This window comes from Tachysurus vachellii, chromosome 1, assembly GCF_030014155.1.
Source record: "Tachysurus vachellii isolate PV-2020 chromosome 1, HZAU_Pvac_v1, whole genome shotgun sequence".
Lineage (NCBI taxonomy): Eukaryota > Metazoa > Chordata > Actinopteri > Siluriformes > Bagridae > Tachysurus > Tachysurus vachellii.
Window position 1 is genome coordinate 17,278,952 of NC_083460.1, and position 22,408 is coordinate 17,301,359.

The following is a 22,408-nucleotide window of genomic DNA, read 5'->3' on the forward strand; positions in this document are numbered from 1 at the left end:
AAGGGATCGGACCCGGAGGAAGGTAATGGTTTTTGACTGCATTGATTAGGCGAGCTGGCAGCTTCCGATGGTATCCCTGAAAATGCATCAAGTGCGTAATGAGCAGCTATTAGGGCCATCGATTTGCTGATTTCAATTGATAGCTACCAGGCCAAAGCGGCACGTCAATATTTGCATAACTAATACCCTGCTGCTGGCGGCCTTGACAAATGAGATCTCAACGGAGAGAGAGACAGAGAGAACGAGAGAGAAAGTATGTGACTTTATGAGGCCTGAGCGACAAAACCACGTCTGAATGATGATCACACACACAAAACTGTCTCACACACAGCTGACAGCAGCCATCAGTGGTCCTGATTTGGCGTGTGCTGTGATGTAGAATACCCTCCTCCTCCTCCCCTCCACCGTTTAGCGTAGGGTCACAGACGAGGACACGGTGGCAGCTCGTGCCAGATGTCACTCGGGTCCCCAGAGAGTAAGAGCTGAACACAATGATATGAATGATGCAGGTTTGTGTATGCGTGCTGGTGTCCACCGAGGTGAACATCAATGTGCAACACGTGCAAGTTCTCCGTAGCAGGACTGCTTTAATCTACATTACGTTTCCTTATTGTTCAAAGCAAAAACGACGCAAACGGGTTCATGACCCGAAGCAGGCCTCGCACACGCCGACTGCACACGCCGACTGGTCCGTGCTCCGTCAGGGACGTGAATCAGGGTTACGGGACATAAAGAAATAAACAACCAAACTAATCAATGTTTGCTGTTAGATTGCCAAATGATGAAAAAAATCATCTTTAGGGCTTAATTTACAAATACTGTGGACCGAAGAATCCATGAGCTGCTTATTACTGTTCTTTTTATTATTAATGTAAGTGAGTTTCGAGTAAACGAGTTTCTGCTTTCTGTGTTTTTATGCAAAGTGCAAACAAAAAAAAGGGGGTCAAAATTCTTGTCCATGACAGGATTTCCGGATAGGATTTTTTTAGAAAAATGCAAATTGCTTTTCTGGCAGATGGCCGCAGATATTTTATAGTCGGGTTCCTATAAAGATCTCATGATGTTCAGGAAAATAAATTCAAAGATACCAAACCCCCGTCCTGGGAACACATTTACTATATCAACACTATATGTGTAAAGTCATATTTTACTTATGCTTTTACATACACACACACACACACACACACACACACACACACACATTTCTGACACTGCACATAAGCTAACAGCTCGAAGAAAAAGATAATAAATATTCCTTTGTTTATTAAAAGTGTTCATGGTGGATTGCAAGTGTCACTAGTTTAAGGCACCAGATGCCAGAAGTTTTGTGGATTGGTGTTTTGCAGTGTTTTAAAACACCAGTGTGAAGTTTTCACAGTGTAAAGAAACCGAAGCAGAACTTCTAAACCTCTCTTACTTTTTAATGCAACACTCCAAGTACACTTTTTAAAAAAAATTTTTTATTTAAACCATTGATTGACAGAATTTTACTATTGCCCTTCATATGACTCCTGGAGTCTGTACAATACACAGGGAGCGTTTATACACACACACACACAGACACACACACACACACACTCACATACACACACACACAAACACACCAGGAGTGCTCGGGGTAACCTGCTCTCGAGTAGGCTGAGTTTTATGGCATGACACAATCTTTTATCAAATGGCAGCACGGAGCGAGTGGGAACGTTTACTGGACATAGAAATTAAATTTAAAAATGAAACGATCTCAGAATCATGTGGCACGGGGGCCGAACTTACTGCTGAATTATACTAGCTGTTAAGGGAAAGAAAAAACAACTTTACAACAAAATCCAAGTCTATCAAAGATAAATAAATAAATAAATAAATAAATAAATATGAAGAAAAAGTACATTTCTATGCTAAACACTGACCAAAGCCCTGCCTTCTTTTTTCTCTAATGCCTTACAAGCCCAAGGTTCATAAATTCACACGTTATCCAGATAAATGCAGCGTAAAATGAAAGAAAAAAGAGACGGCGGGAGGAAAAAAGTTTACAGGTTTTGAAATGCTAAGGTTGATGCATAAATTTTGGCACCTCTGTGTTTGACCTGATCTACGGATCTCTGGATCCAAGGCTCCGAAAGCAGCCAAAATATTATTCCACATTTAAATATTGTGGCTTATTTTACTTATATTAGTATTTAAATAATTTGACCAGCGAGCCTGAGGTGGCACTTTAAACTGAATGTTTTGTGTCTTAGACAGAGACATGGCTAATAAAGTCCAGCTGTAGACGGCCTTACGTACCTGCAGTGCATCACAGCAACGGGCTCCTGATTCAAACTGTCGTGTGTGTGTGTGAGTGAGTGTGTGTGTGTGTATGTGTGTGTGTGTGTGTGTGTGTGTGTGTGAATCCTTCTAAAATCCCTTAATAGCCCTGCAACTTGCTTCTTGCTCTTTGAATGGTTATACATCTAGAAAAGGCCTTTTTCCTTCCTCGTGCTCTTGTAACGCAATACATTAACAATATTAACTGATATTCAGTAACAAAGCAACTGCAATAACAGCAGATTGATCAGACATCCAGACTCACACACATACATTTAGACCGATATATTTGCTAGTTAAACTAATATAGTGCTTCTGGACTGCACGGTACTGACCTGCCGTAATGCTCTGCTCAGTCAGACGTCATATAAAAGATGCATTAAGGCTCCTTTCAAAAAAAAAAAGCAAGGGGAAGACAGAAAGGAAAAGGAAAAGGAAAGCGAGAGATTAAATGAATGAGGAGGGAAAAGTGCACAGCTCTGGGTTTTCAGCTCGGTAGCTGTTTCATAAATAACTCTGCAATTAGAGAAACACTACAGCAACTAATTACTTAATTGGAGCGGGACGTTAAAATAAGAATGAGGTCATCGGGTTTTGGGGAAACGGTCAGTTACACGCCGTCACTCCTCCTGCTCTGCTTTAACACAACAAATGTAAGGAGAGGAAAACCTACAGAAACACATAACGTGACTATTTCGCTTTTGATCCATGCTTCAAATCTATATCTGAAGACGTTACTGACAGGCGGAGAAGCACACGGCCTCGACGGTTTGAATAAAACAGAGTAGCGGCTCCGGGAACTCCGGTCTGCATAATAATAATAATAATAATAACAATAATAATAAAATAATAATAATAAAAAGTAAACAAATAAATCTTTTTAAACGTGTTTGTGTTGTTGAAAATCTACGGAGGAACAACCGTAAGAATTGTAGATATGTTTGTCTGATACAGATCAGAGCTCGGTCTGATATTACAGAAACAATGACGCTCGGTTTGCCAATATGTTATTTACTGTATTCGTGAAAAGACTACAGCAGGTACAAGTTATGTAATCTGTATTTTCTTAAAAATAAAGCACCGGGATTAGTCTGACGTGACACTGTGGTTCCTCCAAAAAGGTGAAAAGTGCAATAAGAGCAAAAGCTAAAACCTCTCGCTGAGTGACATTTAACATGTGCATGCTGTGGTTACCCGCTGAGTGACCCCTCACCCCAGTGTGTCCTAAATGTGATACCCAATCACAGAGACTGCCCACCTTCTCTTGTGTGTGTGTGTGTGTGTGTGTGTGTGTTTAGGACCACCGGCCACTTCTTGATGAGGTGAGAATGAGCCCACCACCCACATACGCCTCATAACAGTGAGCCCTTTGGAACTGCTCTTGCTCCCAGACCATAAATACAAGCGGTCCCTCAGAAAGCCTTACACACATTCTCACATAGCCGTTTATGCGACTGCAGCAGCCCCCGCCGCCTGGGCACGATTTCTGTCTGAGAGTAAAACTTTAACCAGTAACCCAAGGCGTGTGTGACAGAACACGCATGTTGTGTCTCACTTTCGGTCACTCGAGTCGCTGTACAGGATCAGACGCTCCGGTGAGCGTCACGCATTTATTCACACGTCGTGCGTGTAGAAGCTGCAACAGCGCCGACTACTGCGAGAGTCCAGGTTTGATGTTTTCATATTACTCCAACTCTCATCACTGTGGGTTGCCAGATTCTCACTGTGTACGTTTTTGCATTTTTTCTGTGGCACAAGCGCATGGACGTGCTTTTGTGAAATGAAAAGATTCCATTTGGTATATAGATATGTTTATATATATAGATGTTTGAATGCAACATGTGCCTCAGTGGTGCTACATGCACCAATGCTACCTGACTAGTTTAGATGGATGCTCTTAGCTTTTGCATGAAAACAAGCTGCATCACACTGATGCTTTGCCTTGCACGAATTGTCCACACTAAAATAATCTGTACCTCGTCTAGGCTGTCAATCGTCTGATCTGTTTTAACAGTTTGTCTGAAACAAGCTCTTCACCTCCACAGGTATCAAGACAAGCTACGAAAAGCGTTGCAGCACACATCGGCTCATTCTGATCACCTACGGCGTTCACGCCAGGTCGTGTGAGGTTATGTTGCTCTTCTGCTCACACAAGGAGAAAGTGAGAAAGTGTGTAAATGTGTGTGTGTGTGTTGTGGGGTATTAATCACCCACCATGTCTTTCCAAAAGAAGGTAGGCCAAAGGTTTAACTTTAAATTTGTGGTGATGAAAAATCAATAAAAAGGTAATTGCTTGGCTTATCACTGTGCTGGGGAACAAATTGGGAGGAGAGGAGAGGACAAGCGCTGTGTGGATTTGGTCACAGCACAATGGGTTTTTTTTTTCCTCCCCTTTCCTTCCTAGGTTCAGTGAGCCAGGAGCAGGAAAAGGTCCCCGCGTGATAATTAAATCTTCCCGCACTGATTTTCCGCCAAATTTATTTCCCCTGGGTCCCCAACTCTGATTCAGTGCTTACAGGCCAGGCATAACTAATCGCTTCAGTGTGGGGGCCCGTGGACAGGCACAGGGGACGCAGACATTCCAGTTACAACAGGACGATATGTGGCGGCGTCGCAAGGACAAAACTAGCCTGGTAATAAATGATAAAAAATGAGTTTCAAGACTAATTAGTGTGATGGTTTAAACAAATGGTTTGGAAAAACAAACAAACAAACAAAAATCAAGACGTGTCCAAAAACATGCTGCTTTAGTAACAGAGGCTTATGATCACCAATTAGCGACAAATAAAAATTAATTTTAATTGAAAACCTCATGTTGTTGCCTGTATGGTTCAGACCATGATGCTAATTTCAAAATACGTACTTTTGTTTGTGTACAAACGGCATCATTTAGGAAGAGTGTTTGTTTTTATCAGGAAACATTAAAGATTATTAGGAGAACTGACTTCTCATGGAAAGTCACATTTGGCTAACAAGTCATAGTAACATACAGTATGATCTGCCGAGGCGTTCGGATGAGAACGTCCTATACGAGGACATAATAAAAGGCTGGAAATGAACCTGCGGATGGATGGAAGCTGTCGCTGAACTGCAGGCTAATGGCTAACAATGCTGCCAGTTGAACGAAATGGGAAATCAATATGAGCAGATTTCTTTTAAATAAAACATCACCTGCGATGCTTTCCTTTTCTATTCCAACATAACAACGTCATCACGGGTGACCGGCAGAGCGTGAGGCCGTTCACTACAGACTGTTATAGACTGCCAGCCGTGTAAAGGTAGTTTAATCGCTCTATACGTCATCTGAGCTGAACAGGTAGCGGCGCTGAGAAATCTCCAAACAAATCTTCAGACCTTTTATGACCAAACATCTCTTTGTACGCTGACTTCTGCTAAGTGACGAGGCAGATGGAGAAAAGTGACGTTTACCAGGTGCCGCATTTCGCCGCTTGTCCTTCACATGGCGGTGGGAGTCGCGGTAATTAAAACACTGAAAGCAAAGTGAGGCCCTTTGCACCCCAGGCTTTAGTCGCGGGGTCACCCGCCTGTAGATTCCAATTTGTGCCCCATTTGTATTCATGACGGGAGCGTGCTAAATATTTAACAGCAGTCCACTTGGCGTCGGCTTTTGCGTCCTCGGGCTTGGAGGTCAAATAATTTGATTATTGTGCAGATTAACATGTCCACTGCCTTTCGCCAACCCACATACGAAGCACTGCAGGTTTTGTGCAATTAAATGATATCGACTCAAAACAAGCTGCGTTAATTAATTAATAATCGTTTGTATTTTTTTTTGCCAAGTTTTCCTTCAAAAAAAAAAAAGAAATGAAAGGGCTTCAACAGTTTGCAGTTAAAATGAAGAAGGAGGAGGCAATTATTATGAAAAAAAAAAAAAATTTGCATACCGCAAATGAATAAAAATACTGGCAAAGCTAACACAGAAATCTCTAATTAAAGCTACGGTGGGGAATTTGATTACATTTATAGCTATACATCTTCCCAGTGACAAACAGACCGGGTGCTCGGAATATCTTTCTCTCTTTTTTTGCTTGGTAGGAAGAGCTTCATGATCGACAACAAGGCTTGTTAGAGAGAGACAGGGTGTTAATAGGTACAGGGGGCGGGAGAGGAGACTGTGTGTGTGTGTGTGTGTGTTGAAGGTTGAGGGGCAAATCCCTTGTGAATATTTTAATGACCAGATAATTCTGGAACACAGGCACACAGAGACAGTTACACACCGGCGCCCGTGACCCGGCCGACACGCAGCGTAATTAAGAAACAGTTTTCCCCTTTTGCAAGGCAAAAGAGCAGGCCACAGTATATCTGGCTCTAATGATATGGGTTAAAAGCTATTATACGCCTCATTAAAATATATGATCTCACGATTAGAACGTGATGGGGACAGGCTCATGTCTTATTCTAACTCTTGACAACATTTAGCACTGGCCACAAACAAGGCTAAGACGACCGAAGACCAAAGACAAGTGTGTGATTTGTGTGCGCATATATATATATATATATATATATATATATTTTTTTTTTTTTCCCAACACCAATTCAATATGTAAAGGTCGTCTCATTACTTCTGAGAGCGGAGACACAGGGCCTTTACAGTTTGACATTAATCTCTATACTGACTATGTGATGAAGAAACAGTTTAACTGGGTTTATTACGCATAACATGATCGGTTAAAAAATCTAAGCAGAATATAGATGGATGATGTGAAGAGCTACAGCTGTAAACACAATGCTACTGAAATCATATGGACTGTCCTGTGTTCATCCCAAAAAACCTTTCCTTTAGGTTATATACAGCAGAACAAGTGTAATAATCTATAATCTCACTACCCGAGGTCAGCCTTTCGAGTCGTGTTACTCGAGACGTCTTTGTGTTTTCTCAGGAGGTTTTTCCTGGCCAGTTTCACCTCTGTTGTACGAATAAAAGTGAATTAAGCACAAAACGACTGCACAAAAACAAACCAAATAGTAAATGGAAGTTATGAAAGCTTCAAAATTTCCCCACATTCCTGCACAGGCTCTGTTGCTACACCAAAGCCATCAGCTTTAAAACTAAATTTGCCAAAAGTTATTGATTAAAACCTAGAGAGAAGAACAAACAAGCACTCGGCGCCGCTTCTACGTTTGCAGGTTTTGATTTCCGAGTGCGGCGCGGCCTTTGACGCCGAGGCTAAAATCCCTTTCAAGCTCCAATAGAAAGTAGTTATGTTTAAACGACGAGCAGAAGGTGAAGTATTGATCTTCGCTGCGAGAAGTGGCCTCCTTGTTGAGAAAAGGTCAAAGCACGAAGCGCTGTTCTAATAGCGCAAACATTTTCACACTTGCAAGAATCAAACGCGTCTTTTTTCGATCCGTGGCTGTCCGACAGAAGCGTTCTCAGAGGAGTGGGAGGCGCGCTTTCCTCTCATTTTGTTCATTTCCACAGCTTGGCTGCAACTTTCTTGTTGTGTTGAACTCTCCCAGCCCCTGAGGGATGAGTGGGTAGACCCTGTTGGACCGGAAGAACATAATGTCCGAACGGTTTTGAAACTTCCAGGTCGTTGGAAGTGGAGGCTGCGTGTCGCTTTGATGAGGCACTATTTCTGTCCTTGATAAAGGTGAGGGAATGGGTGAGCCTTCCAGCGCTAAGCAGGATGAATGCATTGTTCTTAAAAAAGGAAGAGAAATGAAAGAGCACCGAGCAGAGGAGTAGGAAGGAAGTCGATTCATTCCAAAAGACGATTACAGCGTGAACTTTGCTTAAGAAACCTGCATGACTGGGAACCTTGCTCTGTAGCCTCCGGCTAAACGCTTATTTAACAGTTTGGTAATGTTTCAACTAATAAAGAGGAGAAGAGAAACACAGAGCTCGCTGTAGTGTGGTGTTCGTTTCATCTAATAGAAACAGCGATCCAATCTGATAAACATACATTACAAATAGAATTAACAAGCGATAATATCACAAACCCTCCCGATTATACTAATAAATTCTGATGTTATTCAAGGAGCAAGAAGAAGAAGAAGCTATTATCACATACAGCAGGGATCCTGATGAAGAGATTTATCGCAATAGACTTTCATTACTACAGTACGACGGCTGTGGTGAACATGCGAAGTTTTAGAAACTGAGAAAGCAGGAAGTTATAATATTATATTAAACTTTCTCACAATTCTCAAAAGGCATCAGATCTTTTATCTCAGGCTTAAGAACTTGGAACAAACAGATAATTTGACCCACTGGTTGATTTATTACAGAACAAACTAAACTCTGCTCACACGTCTAAGGTGCTGCTAAAAGCTTATTCCTTCTAGTATAATATTAACAAATAACGCTACGCTTAAGTCATGATAAGTGTCAGTCAAAGCATTCAAGAGTGATCACCTGGAGTTCTTCTGTTCACCTGGAGTTCTTCTGTCCTGTTCCAACACTCCTCACCTCTGGGAATATGTAAGGTCACGTAAGCAATACTGAATAAGTCATCATTCATGTTGGATAGTCCTAAAAATGCCACTGGATTTTGAGTTGAACTTTTTGTATTGTTTGTTATACTGGAAAGCACAATGCTACACCTACATGTAAAGCACGGTGGAGGGTGTCTAATAGTGTATAATAGTCATATTAATAATTGTGCTTTAGTTCTGCTTTCAACATTTGAAATGTTTATTGTGAAGTCAGCTTCAGAACTGCACCTCATGTTAAGTCACAGGACAGCGAGGAACACCCACTTTCACATACATGAGCTCACGGATGCCCTGATTGGCTGTTGTTGCTACTGTATGACAGGGAGGGAAGAGAGACAGTAAGCCATCATTCATCAACAGAACACGACCAATGACACGCTACGCTCTCGTCACCGGCTGCGGCATCGTCGGGATTCGAACTTTGCTTTCCTGACCAGGCGGTGAACGTGTTTGTGTTCCTCGTTCTGAAAAATGTAACTCATCTCTAAGTGGGCAAGAAGATGACGACAAAGCGATTAAGGAGAAAAGACCGCAATCTAGATGTGGATGGAAAGAAAAATGTGTAAGAAAAAGGGTCCTGATAATTGTGTACATTTCCTCCCTTTTTTCTCTTATCAGTAGACAAACCTAACTAATTCAGCTAGGCATAAAATGTGATATTTTAGTGATATTTAGACACTATTTAGTGTTTATTTACACACACTGTCACCCAGAAGGTGATTCTGGAGGTTGTCTTTGAGTCCTGGTCTCCTCGGGGAGGTTCTCTGAGCCACGCTTGCCTCTGGCTTGCTTGTTAAGGATCGTTAAGCATTTAGATTTCAGTAAAGCTGCATTGTGATGATGTTTACTGTTAAATGTTCTGTACAAGTAAAAGAAAAGAACAAGATGGAAAGCTCCATGCTTTCTGTATGTATGTTCCTAAATAAACACCCTGCTGCCAGCTTGCATGAATTACCAAAAGGACTGAAGAGCATTCACTAGTTGTGCTGAATGCAACAACATGTCTATAGCTGTCTACATGCATACAAAAAAAGACACGCTGCCAGCTCCATTGTCTTGCCTGCATCAGCGATTTGAAAGCCTTCACTGGACCGGGTCACAGGGAAATTCGGTGAAAGGCCTTCAGCTCTTTATAGGCTTCTGTGCTATGTTGCTTGGTCAGGAGTTCACACAAAAGGCACCACATGGTTTCTGGCTTTTGCTTTGGGTATAAAAGAAAGGAGATAACACCTGATACAGCATCAGCTAACCAGCAAAGCTCACACAGACTGACAAAGCTCCCTAACTCATTACCACCATGGCCAGGGTAAGCTCTATTGCTTAAACTACAACAACAACAAAAAAATACTTTTTTTTTTTTTAAATGCATGAATTTATTGGTTATTAATCACCGTTATGACTTTGCCCAAACAGGTCGTCTTCTATGAGGACAGGAACTTCATGGGCCGCTCCTACGAGTGCAGCAGTGACTGTTCCGACATGTCCTCCTACCTGAGCCGCTGCCACTCGTGCAAGGTGGAGAGTGGCTGCTGGATGGTGTACGATCGGCCCAACTTCATGGGAAACCAGTACTTCATCAGGAGGGGCGAGTACCCTGACTACATGAGCATGTGGGGCTGGGGCAACAACTGCATCAGGTCCTGCCGCATGATCCCCATGGTACGCTAATAACATTATACTAATATGTGAATAAAATATTAGCTACGCATAATTTACTTAAACGAATTGTATCTTCCACAAAACAGTACAGGGGCAACTACAGGATGAGGATCTATGAGAGGGAGAATTACATGGGGCAGATGATGGAGCTGAGCGACGACTGCGACTCTATCATGGATCGCTACCACTGGTCCGGCGGATGCCACTCGTGCCACGTGATGGACGGCCACTGGCTGATGTACGAGCATCCTCACTACAGAGGCAAGATGTGGTACTTCAGGCCCGGAGAGTACCGCAGCTTCAGGGACTACGGCAACATGAACTTCATGAGCGCCAGACGCATCATGGACTCCTGGTATTAAATAATAAATCCTGGTCTAATCAGTTACACCATGTGAACATCACAAGCAAAGAAATAAATAAAGCAGTAATCAGAACGAAACATTCTGTAAGGTTTTCTCTTTCAGTGTGAATATGTGATGAACATGTTGGCAGGTTTTGTCTCGAACAAGGGGGAAAAAAATGACAAATGCTTCACAAACATTCAGCAGTGCTGTTGCATTCTGGGTATTTTCTTTGAATCAGGAACAGTCACTGGAAAGATATAAGGTACTTATAAAAAATTAAATGAATGCACGACAGGTTGGTGTGATAAAGTGGACTAACTGTTCCCACAGAGAAGCGTCAGAACAAACCGTCGGCCGTCTTCCACATTCATGAGCTCACAGGTGCCTGTGATTGGCTGGAGTCTCCTGTTCTTGGCTAGCGGCGGAGGAAAGAAAGCAACTCCGTCTTAGTCAGAGATCACAGCCTGTTTTCTCACGTAGCTCACAGTGACGGATGGCTGCGTCGTCGTCTGAATTTTAACTTACAACGATAAGACAAAGACTTTTCCTCATCGTCGCCTCAGACGTACGACAACATTGTCGTACTCTGAAACGTTCGTAATGTTCGCCTCTTATTTGTTAGAAATAAACCCGATTTGCAGTACAGTAAAGCAGTTACTCAAACCCCTGTAACATTAACATTACCGAATGCAAGTATTACACGGTTATAAAGAATTTAAGCGTTCCACTGCTGCGAATTACGCTTGCGAGTTATTAGTTTTTGAGTCTCCATAAACTTGTGTTTGTGTAGGCCGTGTTGTGTTATTTTACTCGATGTCCTACAGCAAATAAGCAGACAGAAACAAAATGGATGAAGAGAAACGTCTGCGCTCGATACGTCCCGTGGTAATTCGCAGCGGCGCAAACAAACAGAAAAAAAAAAAGGCACAGTAAAGAAAGGATGATTAATTCAGTTCTTAGCAAAAGGTCAAACTACAGGTCTTTTCCCTCCATATACAGATACAGATAAACAGGATATAGGGGGCTATGAATCAGACATGAATTAATTTCAGCGCCGAATAAACAAGGATCGATATCTGACAACTAAGCACACACTTAGACCCCTATTAGGTCTAATCAGAGATCTGATTAACACCTCGTAGATTGGAGTGAGATTTTCAATCCGAGACGCACACAAGCCGTGCACTTAGACCTCTGGATTATCAGGAAGGCCCTACACACACACACACACACACACACACACACACACACACACACACACACACACACACACACACCTCCATACATATTCAGAAACCTGCACACACCAGAGGTGGATGATAATCAGGCCATCACAGATTTCATTTTCTCATTCAGCGATGCCCTACATCACATCCGGACTTAATTTCATTATGGAATCTGAAGGCTTTTATTGCACCCATCACGTTTTGGTGCTCTCTTGCAAATTGCTCCTGACTTCATTTGAATGTACGTGTGTGTGTGTGTGTGTGTGTGTGATGTGGAATATTTACTATCTGCACAACCCAGCACTTTCTTCTAATAAAATCAGTTTTACGTGTTTATTTCTCATGCGGTTGTGACAGAGCGGTTCTGTGCTGATCGGAAATATTTATCTTCCCCGCTATAATCTACTACTACTATCTTTATCTCTACCGGACGAACGCGTATCCCTTACGACATCCATCAGATAACCCTTAGACTGCATGTCTTATATAACAAATACAACCTACTCCCACATACTTGCAATCAGTGTTTAGATTGTGTTGCCTGGTGCACTATCTATAGTAGATCGTTAGTTTGGAGAATATCTGAGGCCGCACAAACGCTCCTTCGTGTCTGGTTGAAACGGACCCTGGAGCGTTTGCCCTCCAGCGCCGTCTGATTAAGCAGAGAACGCCGCAACGAGACTTGGGTGAAAACCAAAAACGACCGGTCTGGGAGCATAATCAGAACGCTCTGGTGTGTGTTGTTCGATTAAGAAAGTCACTCTGAATCGACTCGAATGCAGGAAGTGAATCAAACAGTGTAAACTGGGCTACAAGTGAAGTGAAGTGAGCCAAAGGGAAGAGCTGTAGCACTGCAGCAACTCCGTGTGAGTCCATTGTAGGTATTGTTTTGGCTTAAAAAACCTAGAAAAGCATTAATTATTAAGTTATTTAGACTATTAGTGAATCGTTTACTGAGTCCTGCGTCACCATTACTGCTCTTGTTTTAACCTTTTTTTCCCCTGAAATTAGGTGCAGTGTGAAACCCAACAGCAAATAAAACCAGGAGCATTACATTTCTTTCTGATTCAGACCGATTCAGCGCAGGAAAGCTCTCTTCCACTCACCTTCCTCTTTGATCTTCTTCACCTCGTCTTCTTTCTTCTCCTTCGCTTTCAGCGCCTCGTCTGTTTTAGCTGAAAATGGGAGTGAGAAAAACAAAAGAAAGGAGCGGGTCAGGAACTTGTACAGACAGGAGCTCCAGCGAGAACAATCTCAACGGACTCCAGTGTGCGTTTTGTTTTTTTTAGCCATAATTACCACAGATTTACTGCAGACAGACACGTTAAGTTGTCGAATATTTGCCGACTAAAGAGCTCTTCAGTGTCATTTGAAGTGCTGTATGTATTTCCTTCCAAGCACCTCTTCATTTTTTTTTTCTGCTCGCATCAAAAGCTTTTTTTGTCAGTGGCCTAATTAAAAGCTTAAGAGCAATCCCAAAGCTGAGGAGCTGCTTTTGTGTACGAATCTTTCAGCAATTCATTTAGGCTGTTGACTCTGCTTTCCTCTGAATAATAAAGATGTTAGAGGAGATTAAGAAATATAGCGGGGAGTGTGGCGGGACTATCAATACCGCCTGTAAATTAATTACGCCTCTGTTCCTGCACATCATTTATTCCACGACGCTCGTGTCTCCCAAGTGCGATTCGGGTTTTATTGCTATTTTACTCGCTGATGAGTGCAGCCACACTAAATCGAGTCCCTTATATCATTACCTTCAATGAGTTTCAACTTTTTTAAATAAAGAGGGAGTGAAAGGAGGAAAACAAACGCGCTGCACGGTTATTACGAAATCCTGATAGAAGTTAACCACGCTTGTGTACGCTTAGTAGAAATTTAAGTGGATAACATGATTGAGGGTGATTGCATTAGGAAAAAGCGCATCTGTGGGTGTGTTGGAGCGCGTAAGCGTCAAAGGGAGATCGAGCTATAAGGTCGTCCTCGTGACGAGCTCGTACATACTTTAAGCGGGAATAAGTGAGTTTATAAGTGAGGCTACGCTGTCAAAGAACGACAGCGTGATGCTTTTAACCCTCTAACACGTGTACAAGCGCACATACGAGTCAACACTGATAAATACATATATAGACTGAGCTTGATTTTTTTTTTTCTTAACAGCATTCTCTCTATTTTTTTTCCTCTCTGCACTGTGCTCGGGGCGGTGGTGCAATATCAAACTGTTTGTCCGTCTCTCGTCTCTGCTGGGCCTCGCGGGACATCTGCCCCCACAAACAAAGAGGGGGGAAAAAACATGAGTGCCTATCTTCATTGTGCTGAATACACCAGTACAAATCTCTGTTTTACCCCTATGGATGATCTCTCACACACACGCGCACTCACACACACGCATGCACACACTAACACACACACACTAACACACACACACACAAACACACACACTCACACAAACACACACACCGCAGCTTGCAGATAATCACACATTAATTTACATTGCAGTGTGTGTGTTCACTTCAGGTGTTCAGAGTATAATGTTAACTCAGTTCCATCTTTTTAATTTTTCTGAATACAATTCCCTCACAGAGGAAGTGAAGAACACGGTGGAACATGTGCTTTATTTATAAATAGCATGTGCTTTACTATATCGAGGAGTTCATGACTCTAAAACAGTTCTCGTGATGCTTTCTATTAGCAAATCACATACAAAGGCTTTTAAGGTTGTGTGCAGTTACATGTTGTGCTAATGAACCGTACGTGTTGGCTGGGTCACATGGACGCCGAATGGAAACGATAACCTACTGTTTCAAGCCTTTTAATATCTAATAACATGACCTCAGTTAAAAGCTTTTAGTGAACTAGATTTCTTAGACTAGATTTCAGGGTAAAATCTGAATCACATCCTGTTCCATTCCTGTACATCATTTTCATTAAGTTTACTGTTACGTAGATTTGGTCTTAGGGGACACGGTGGCTTAGTGGTTAGCACGTTAACCTCACACCTCCAGGGTTGGGGGTTCGATTCCCGCCTCCGCCTTGTGTGTGTGGTTTGCATGTTCTCCCCGTGGCTCTGGGGTTTCCTCCGGGTACTCCGGTTTCCTCCCCCGGTCCAAAGACATGCACGGTAGGTTGATTGGCATCTCTGGAAAAATTGTCCGTAGTGTGTGATTGTGTGAGTGAATGAGTGTGTGTGTGTGTGCCCTGCGATGGGTTGGCACTCCGTCCAGGGTGTATCCTGCCTTGATGCCCGATGACGCCTGAGATAGGCACAGGCTCCCCGTGACCCAAGGCAGTTCGGATAAGCGGTAGAAAATGAGTGAGAGAGATTTGGTCTTATTCCAGTATCACTATCCTGCTTAATGTAATGGCATTAAACCTGACACTAATGTGTGTGTACGTGCATTAGGTACGTGTTCAGGAATGATATCTGTGTTTACTTATTAAAAGTGTAAACTGATAAGATGGACCAGGAACTCCTGTAAGCAGATGATCGGATTAGGTGACGCGAAACAAACTGTGTCGCGTGGCTAAAGACTTTGACTTCATCCGCACTTCATTCCGTTTTGTCTGCGAAGACTAGACGAACGTGTCCTCCGTCAGAAATCCAATTGTGAGCGTGAGTGTGAAATTGCAGCCTCGGTTCCCTGGAGCCATGTAGCCACGCAGAGTTATGCTTCATTTAAACTGGTCCTTGTTACCGCTACCTTGCACAAGCCAAGACTGTTACCAATGTACACATATACACACACACACACACACACTCACACACACACACTTACACACTCACACACACTCACACATACACACAAACACTTACACACTTACACAAACCCACTCACACACACACTCACACACACACAAACACCCCCCCCCCACACACACACACACCATTATGTCTCAACTCTCTCTTACACACACAAACACACACACACTCACACACACAGTCCCTCCTCCCTTCCTTCTTGTGGTCCAATTAACCATAGCGGCTCGTTACAATCCAACATAATAACGCAAAAACATCAGGTGGAATCGGGCCGGGCTCCATTATCGCCCGAGTGATTGATGGTTACGTGTTTGAGGAACCCGCAATTTAGATTCAATAAAATCTAAAATGCAATCTGATTTATCCGATGCAGGAGGGCTAGAGGGCCGCTTCTCCCCCTCTATTTTTTTCACCCGCTTCTTATTACTCCTTTGAAAAGAAACAATTCATTGGGATAATCGGGGCGGACTGAAGGAGGTCGCCGGCCCCCCGGAGATGATATTAAGCAGACACGTGAGATAGGTTATTAAATTCGAGTGTGCGGCCGCCACAAAAGCCCGCCCTGAAGCGCGTAAGGCATGCTATGCAAATCAACACTTGTACTGTAGGGGTGGAGATGCAGACAGATCAGATTGCGCCTAAGTGCCTGTGAGGCATCGCTCACTGTTTATTGAAAGTTTATATTTACACAGAATGCTAAATTAAAAAGTTTCATTTTTTAAAAAGAAAACAACGTGATACCCTGTGAAAAAAATACGGAGGTGCAAAACCGAGACTGTGATTTTCTCGGCATCGCCGTGTCTGCTGACCGCACGTTCGTTCGTCCGTTCAGAACAAACTGGGAGTCTGTCGTTTTTTAGACTTGACTTTTTTTAGCCTTCAGTAGTTGATCAAAATGCAGAAACGCGATTTGATCACCTACGATCCCGCCGGCAGGATGAAATGAAACGTCGTATCCGTAAGCGTCGCTGCTTCTCGATTCCGAGCTGCAGATTGATTCCTGTGAAACTAGAGATATTGGGCTCACTAGAAAAGCCTCCAGGCCTTTATTCACCAAAACAACGGCATTTTATTCATTTAAAGGATGGTGGAAAAAAAGGCATTTATGTGTGTGTGTGTGTGTGGGGGGGGGGGGACATTTTCATGAAGACGCCTTTCTACAGTTTTAGGAAGTTAGGAATTCAGAGAATGAAGAAACGAGGTGGTTTGATGAGGTCGATCTTCTTGAGGACAAAAAAAAAGAAAGAAATGAATTCTGTATGTAAAGTCATGATGAAATGATAAAAATGTGTTTTGTACAGATGGTCACATAAAATTAGCTTTACATGTTTATATAATACCACAGAGCTAAAAATTGAGCCCATAATGGTAGATGATGTGACTGTACACACACACACGCACATTTTCACACACACACAATAAAGAATTATAGGCCAAAGATAAGAGTGTTTTAAAATTTCTGGAGCAAATATTTACACATTTCCCCGAAACAATATTGATCAGGAAAACCTTCCTTCTAGCTTCAGGGCCTTTCTACAGACTCCCACATGGAGAGAATGAAAGCTAGCAGGTTGTTTTCACTCCATTGTCCAGCAGGAGAAAAAGCAGCAAATGATTAAATAAAAGAAAACAAACAAACAAGCAAAAAAAAAAACAAGGTGGCGTTATGAAACCATAAGAAAGTGGTGCAAGAGAGATCACATGAAGTCCTTCAGCTTTCAGAAGCCTGAGAAAAGAGTTGATAGTCAAGTAATTACAGCGTGTCTGAGAGTCGGGAATCCTCTCAGGATGCTGAGACCTTAACTGTCTGTATCTTCATCTCATAGTGTTCTCCCTCCCTAAAACAGAGCCCTAAACCATTACGTCTCAACTCTCTCTTACACACACACACACACACACACACACACACACACACACACACATACACACACACCCCGTCTCTCCCGCCTCATGGTCGTCCAGTCCAGCCTCAGGCCTCTCAATCAAACCAGACATCAGCCATCCTGGTCCTCTGTGATTAATTACTCTGGTCTGACTACCAAAAAGTGTTTGTGTGTGTGTGTTTGTGTGTGGTGTGAGCGAAGCCCCTGCAGCAGGTGCACACCCCTGGTGAGGCACGCAATACATACCGCTTGCTTACCTCCTCGATTTACGCCTCTAGTTCTTTCAATCTTTGACATCTCACTACACTATTCACTATGGAACGAGGAGGAGGAGGAAGAAGAGGACTAGCTGGGAAGGCATAGACCAGCTACCAAATCTGTTTAGATTCCAAATGAAATTGTTTACAGTTTTGTTTGGTCAGAAGGTGTTAATGAATGTTTTTAGGTTACTGGATACATCAGACTTATATAAACTGATTACATATGTGATTGAAGCGATGGGGAAGTTTGGGGAGAACATCTAAAAAAAAAAAAGTTTTTCTGTGTCTTTAGGACAGATATTTTGTGCTTCACAGGTTTCTCAGTAACATTACAAGATTTTTTTGCCTAATTAACTTCAAAAGAGAGAAAAGAGTCTAGTTAGGAAATGATGATACATTTACAGCATTTATACAGAGACCTACATTTTAACTGCACAATTGAGTTTCAAGGTCCTTGCTCAGGGGCCCAGCTTTGTGGACCTGGGATTCAAACCCTCATCCTTCCCCAAAGCCATAAGCACTAGGCTACAACATCCCCCATGTTGTTGCTGGGGTGGTATCTTTATTTTCTGTAAATTTAATATGTTTCAGGGCCTCGTTCGGGGGCCCAGCAATGACGGTTTGGTGGATCTGGGATTCGAATTCACAACCTTCTGATCCATAGTCCAACACCTCGGCCACTAAGCTACTACATCCCCTATAGTTTATAGCTGCTACAGTGCAAGTGAATAATTTGTTAATTATTTGTTGATGTTCCACAACAAGTGAACAAAACCTACATGTTGCCCTGTAATAGATGAAAAATATGTAATTGTTGTAATCTCTGGTGTGCGTGTGTGTGTGCATGTGTGCGTGTGTGTGTGAGGTAGGAGGACGGAGGACAGCGGAAATATCTGGAGGGACACACAGACTGCTGGTTTACAGGCCCTCTCTTATTCCCTCTGAAGTCCAAACAGCCTGATTAAAACGACATGACCGCAGGAAAGTGAGCGAGAGGTGCAGGAAAGGATGGAGTGAACACGCGGAGGAGGACGAGCGACTGGAGGGCAGAAGATGTTTAGCGGCTATAGATTTTGTGTGTCGTTCCAGAAAGACCGAGAGAAAGAACAAGATTCTGAGGAAAACCAATTAAACACATTTAACGCAACAAACAACAGCAAATAAACAAAACAAAACCAATGAACTGCCTGCTCTTTAATGCTAATGAATGAAATACAGATTTGATGAATATGCAAATTTGGGACCATCCTAAACCTGAATAGACCACACCCCTTTCTTCATTATATCAGATTAAATTAGACCAGTCTGCACTCTTCTAAAAAAGAACTGAATCATAATATGTTGTACAATTTGAAGGAGACTCTATAAAAGCAAAAAAAAAGAGGTGATGTCATAGGAAATGAATCAGAGATGGTGTGGTGTGATGTGATGAGAGCCGCCTTTACAGTAACCATCATAGTCCTTTAGCTGATTGTCTAAAACGCCTCAAATTATTGCTTTATTTCTTAGCCAACGAGAACGACTGCATTTTTATTTTTTTTTGTGATAAACGTTATACATTTTAACCAGCTTCATATTCAATTGAATGTAGTAAGAGAATAGACAAATAAATACAGTTTGATGCGGTACAGAGAAGATTTTGGCGTGTCGGATGCTGACACTGGAGACTCCTTATGTAAATGTTCCTGAGAGAAAACTAGTCACACATTAAAATCATGTTTATGTAAAGCAAGCAGTGTAAAAGTACATTAACCCTTTATTACACAAACATCGTCACATATCATGTGCACTTGAGCATGTGTGGTGTTAATAACCGCATAGACACAGAACAAAAAAAACCCCTGAATAAACACAAAGATGTGTAACTTTCAAAGTGTGTGTGTGTGTGTGTGTGTGTGAGAATTATCAACGAGTGTGTGTGTAGGTCTTTGCATTCAAATGCCACTCAAATGAAATCTGAATGTCAGGCTTGGAGGAATCGTGATAAATCAGCGCTGCACCGGATGACAAACATAATATTCACCACTGCGTTACACGATTGGAAAAATGTCCCTTTGAATAAGAAGCACACACACACACACACGCGCGCGCGCACGTTTACATTCAGTAACATAAAGCCAAGTCAACAGGCCCTGAATCATACCCAAAGTTAAACACCTGTCCATAGCACAGAGGAGAACGAGACGAGGGAGTGAATGAAGAAAGGCAACAATGCGATTAAAGGAAATTTAGCACCGCTGCTGATTGGAATAATGAGGGCAAGAGGTTAAAAACATGCCTGTGCATCAAATGCTGCCACTAGGTGGCACAGTGTACTTCTGAGGGCTTTTATAAGACAGATAGGAAAACACACACACACACACACACACAACCAGAGGAGTGTTTGCTATTTCTGAGCGGCCTCGGAGCACGCAGCTCCATTAAACCCACTTCATGTACATCTTGTACGGCGTAATTTGCTTCAGGGAAATTAGAGTTGAGCATGAATTTCATTTGCACAATGACAGAAATGAGTGCGAGTCTGACGCTGCGCCGAGAGCAATTAGCACGGCTTGAAATGTGGATCCGCAAAATGAAAATAAATGCAAAAAAGATGACTTTTTTTGCCTATTTTCTTAGACACTTGTGACAGTTTCGCCTGCTTTTACACTAAAGTAGTGAGCAAGCTGAAGTGGCCGATAAAGCACAGACAAAGCAATGATATACTAACAAGCATGGGATTTAATCTTCTTACAACAAAAAATAACACACACACACACACTCACACTCACACACACTCACACAATCACACACGCACACACACTCACACTCACTCACACACGCACAAACACACACACACGCACAAACACACACACACACACAATCACACGCACACACACTCACACACGCACACTCACTCACACACGCACAAACACACACACACACACACAAACACACACGCACAAACACACACACACACACTCACACAAACACACACACGCACAAACACACACACACACACGCACACTCACTCACACACAAACACAAACATAAACGCACAAACACACACACACACACAAACACACACACACACACAAACACAAACACGCACAAACACACACAAACACACACAAACACACACAAACACACACACATTCCTAAATGCTAATTTACCAAACCCTGTCACATTTAAGCCCAAAGTAAATGATATTCGTCAAATATTAATGGACCAAACAATCGCAAAGAGATATCATATCAATATGATGAATAATTCATAAAAGCCTGTCTTGCTAGATCGCTCTCTTATACATGCGCTGCGCTCTCATAAGAGGTTTTTGCAGATGAGATCAGTGCTTCGGCGTGCACACTTTTTCATCATGCTGCTTAATACAGTCAATTAGACGGTAATTAAGCCGTTCTTGGCTGAACTGTTTAACGGGCCAAAGAGAAGGAAAAACACACACACACTTAAACTAATTACGCATATAGGTAAAAAGCTGTTTTTTTCCCTTTTTCGTTTACATAATTCATTATACAGACGAGCGAGCTGGACATTAAGAGTGTTTCTTAAACTAATTATGTTTTGAAAAACTGGGTTGTGAGGTACAATACAACCTCCTTTAACAGTAAACCTGCTGTATGAACGATGTGTTTCTAAGGAACGCGACATGTCATGGCACAAAGCTGCGGGAAATTAATAATCAGCAGCGAGCTATCAGGATGGTGTGATGGAGTTACGACCCAGAAACAGAACATCCCAGAGGTTTTTATTCTTCTTATCCGTAAGTACACAAACACACACACACACACACACAAACACACACACACGCACACAAACACACACGCACACAAACACACACGCACACGCACACACACAAACACACACAAACACACACAAACACACACAAACACAAACACACACAAACACAAACACACACACACAAACACACACAAACACACACACACTAATTCCTCGTTTCTAATGAGGAAAAACAAAGGTAGCTTGTTATTTTTTACATTTTTACAGAAAAACAAACATGCAATCGCTTCTGTCCTGAAAATGGACCTCTGGCTGTTATAAAGCGCTGACATTGGAGACTTCCAGATTGAACACAGCTAAATAAATGTCTCCTTACTGGAAGCTTGTTCATGTCATCAATCGCATTTTAAAGTGTTCAGAATTGAGTTGTTACTATACAAATGATAATGTATTCGAGCGTGTGCAGTAATAGAAACCTGGGATTTGCCTTGAAGCTGGAGCTCCTGTCAGAGCTGCTGTTACACTAAATGAATCACTACCTTCGGACCCATCAGAATCGATCAGTCAGCGCAGTCGCGTTATCAGAACCGTATCGAGTTTTATGCGGCGGATCCTTAACTCGGTCCAACAGCCTGCACGCGGTCTTTATCGTGATGAAATATTTGCATGATGAAACTTTTGCCTCGTTCCCCTCCTTCGATGTAACTTCCTTATTTTGTTTCGAAGTGCAAAGCCGACAGCTTTTTTATGACGATAATCTGAGATGATTTCTTTAAT

At 42.3% G+C, this 22,408-nt stretch overlaps 3 protein-coding genes across 5 annotated transcripts in view; 2 read left to right on the top strand and 1 right to left on the bottom strand.

Moving 5' to 3' along the window:
• The window catches only part of lxn (latexin), a 104,682-nt gene that overhangs the window by 40,584 nt on the left and 41,690 nt on the right, over positions 1–22,408 (top strand). The window lies entirely within an intron of this gene.
• Positions 1–22,408, bottom strand: part of rsrc1 (arginine/serine-rich coiled-coil 1) — a 120,958-nt gene that overhangs the window by 8,959 nt on the left and 89,591 nt on the right. Inside the window, exon 7 of one of the 2 annotated variants that reach the window (XM_060875200.1) lies at positions 13,099–13,167. The exons of the other annotated variant lie outside the window; for it this stretch is intronic. Coding sequence (XP_060731183.1) covers positions 13,099–13,167 — 69 coding nt within the window. The remainder of the gene's footprint in view (positions 1–13,098; positions 13,168–22,408) is intronic. 2 annotated transcript variants of the gene reach the window in all.
• On the top strand, positions 10,019–10,850 carry LOC132840754 (gamma-crystallin M2-like). 2 transcript variants are annotated; one of them, XM_060862824.1, is made up of 3 exons: positions 10,019–10,066; positions 10,174–10,419; positions 10,506–10,850. In XM_060862824.1, exons 1-3 carry the CDS (start codon positions 10,058–10,060, stop codon positions 10,779–10,781), a joined length of 531 nt encoding a protein of 176 aa, XP_060718807.1. In that variant the 5' UTR covers positions 10,019–10,057; the 3' UTR covers positions 10,782–10,850. The 2 variants fall into 2 exon arrangements, with proteins under 2 accessions (XP_060718807.1, XP_060718729.1); XM_060862746.1 differs by lacking the exon at positions 10,019–10,066 and having other exon boundaries at positions 10,156–10,419.

What these genes read in the sequence shown, in the direction of transcription:
- LOC132840754 (XM_060862746.1), top strand. Translation starts at nt 10,156, where the DNA reads ATGACTTTGCCCAAACAGGTCGTCTTCTATGAGGACAGGAACTTCATG. An exon ending in CCTGCCGCATGATCCCCATG is followed by an intron (nt 10,420 to 10,505) that starts GTACGCTAATAA and finishes TCCACAAAACAG; the next exon opens with TACAGGGGCAACTACAGGAT.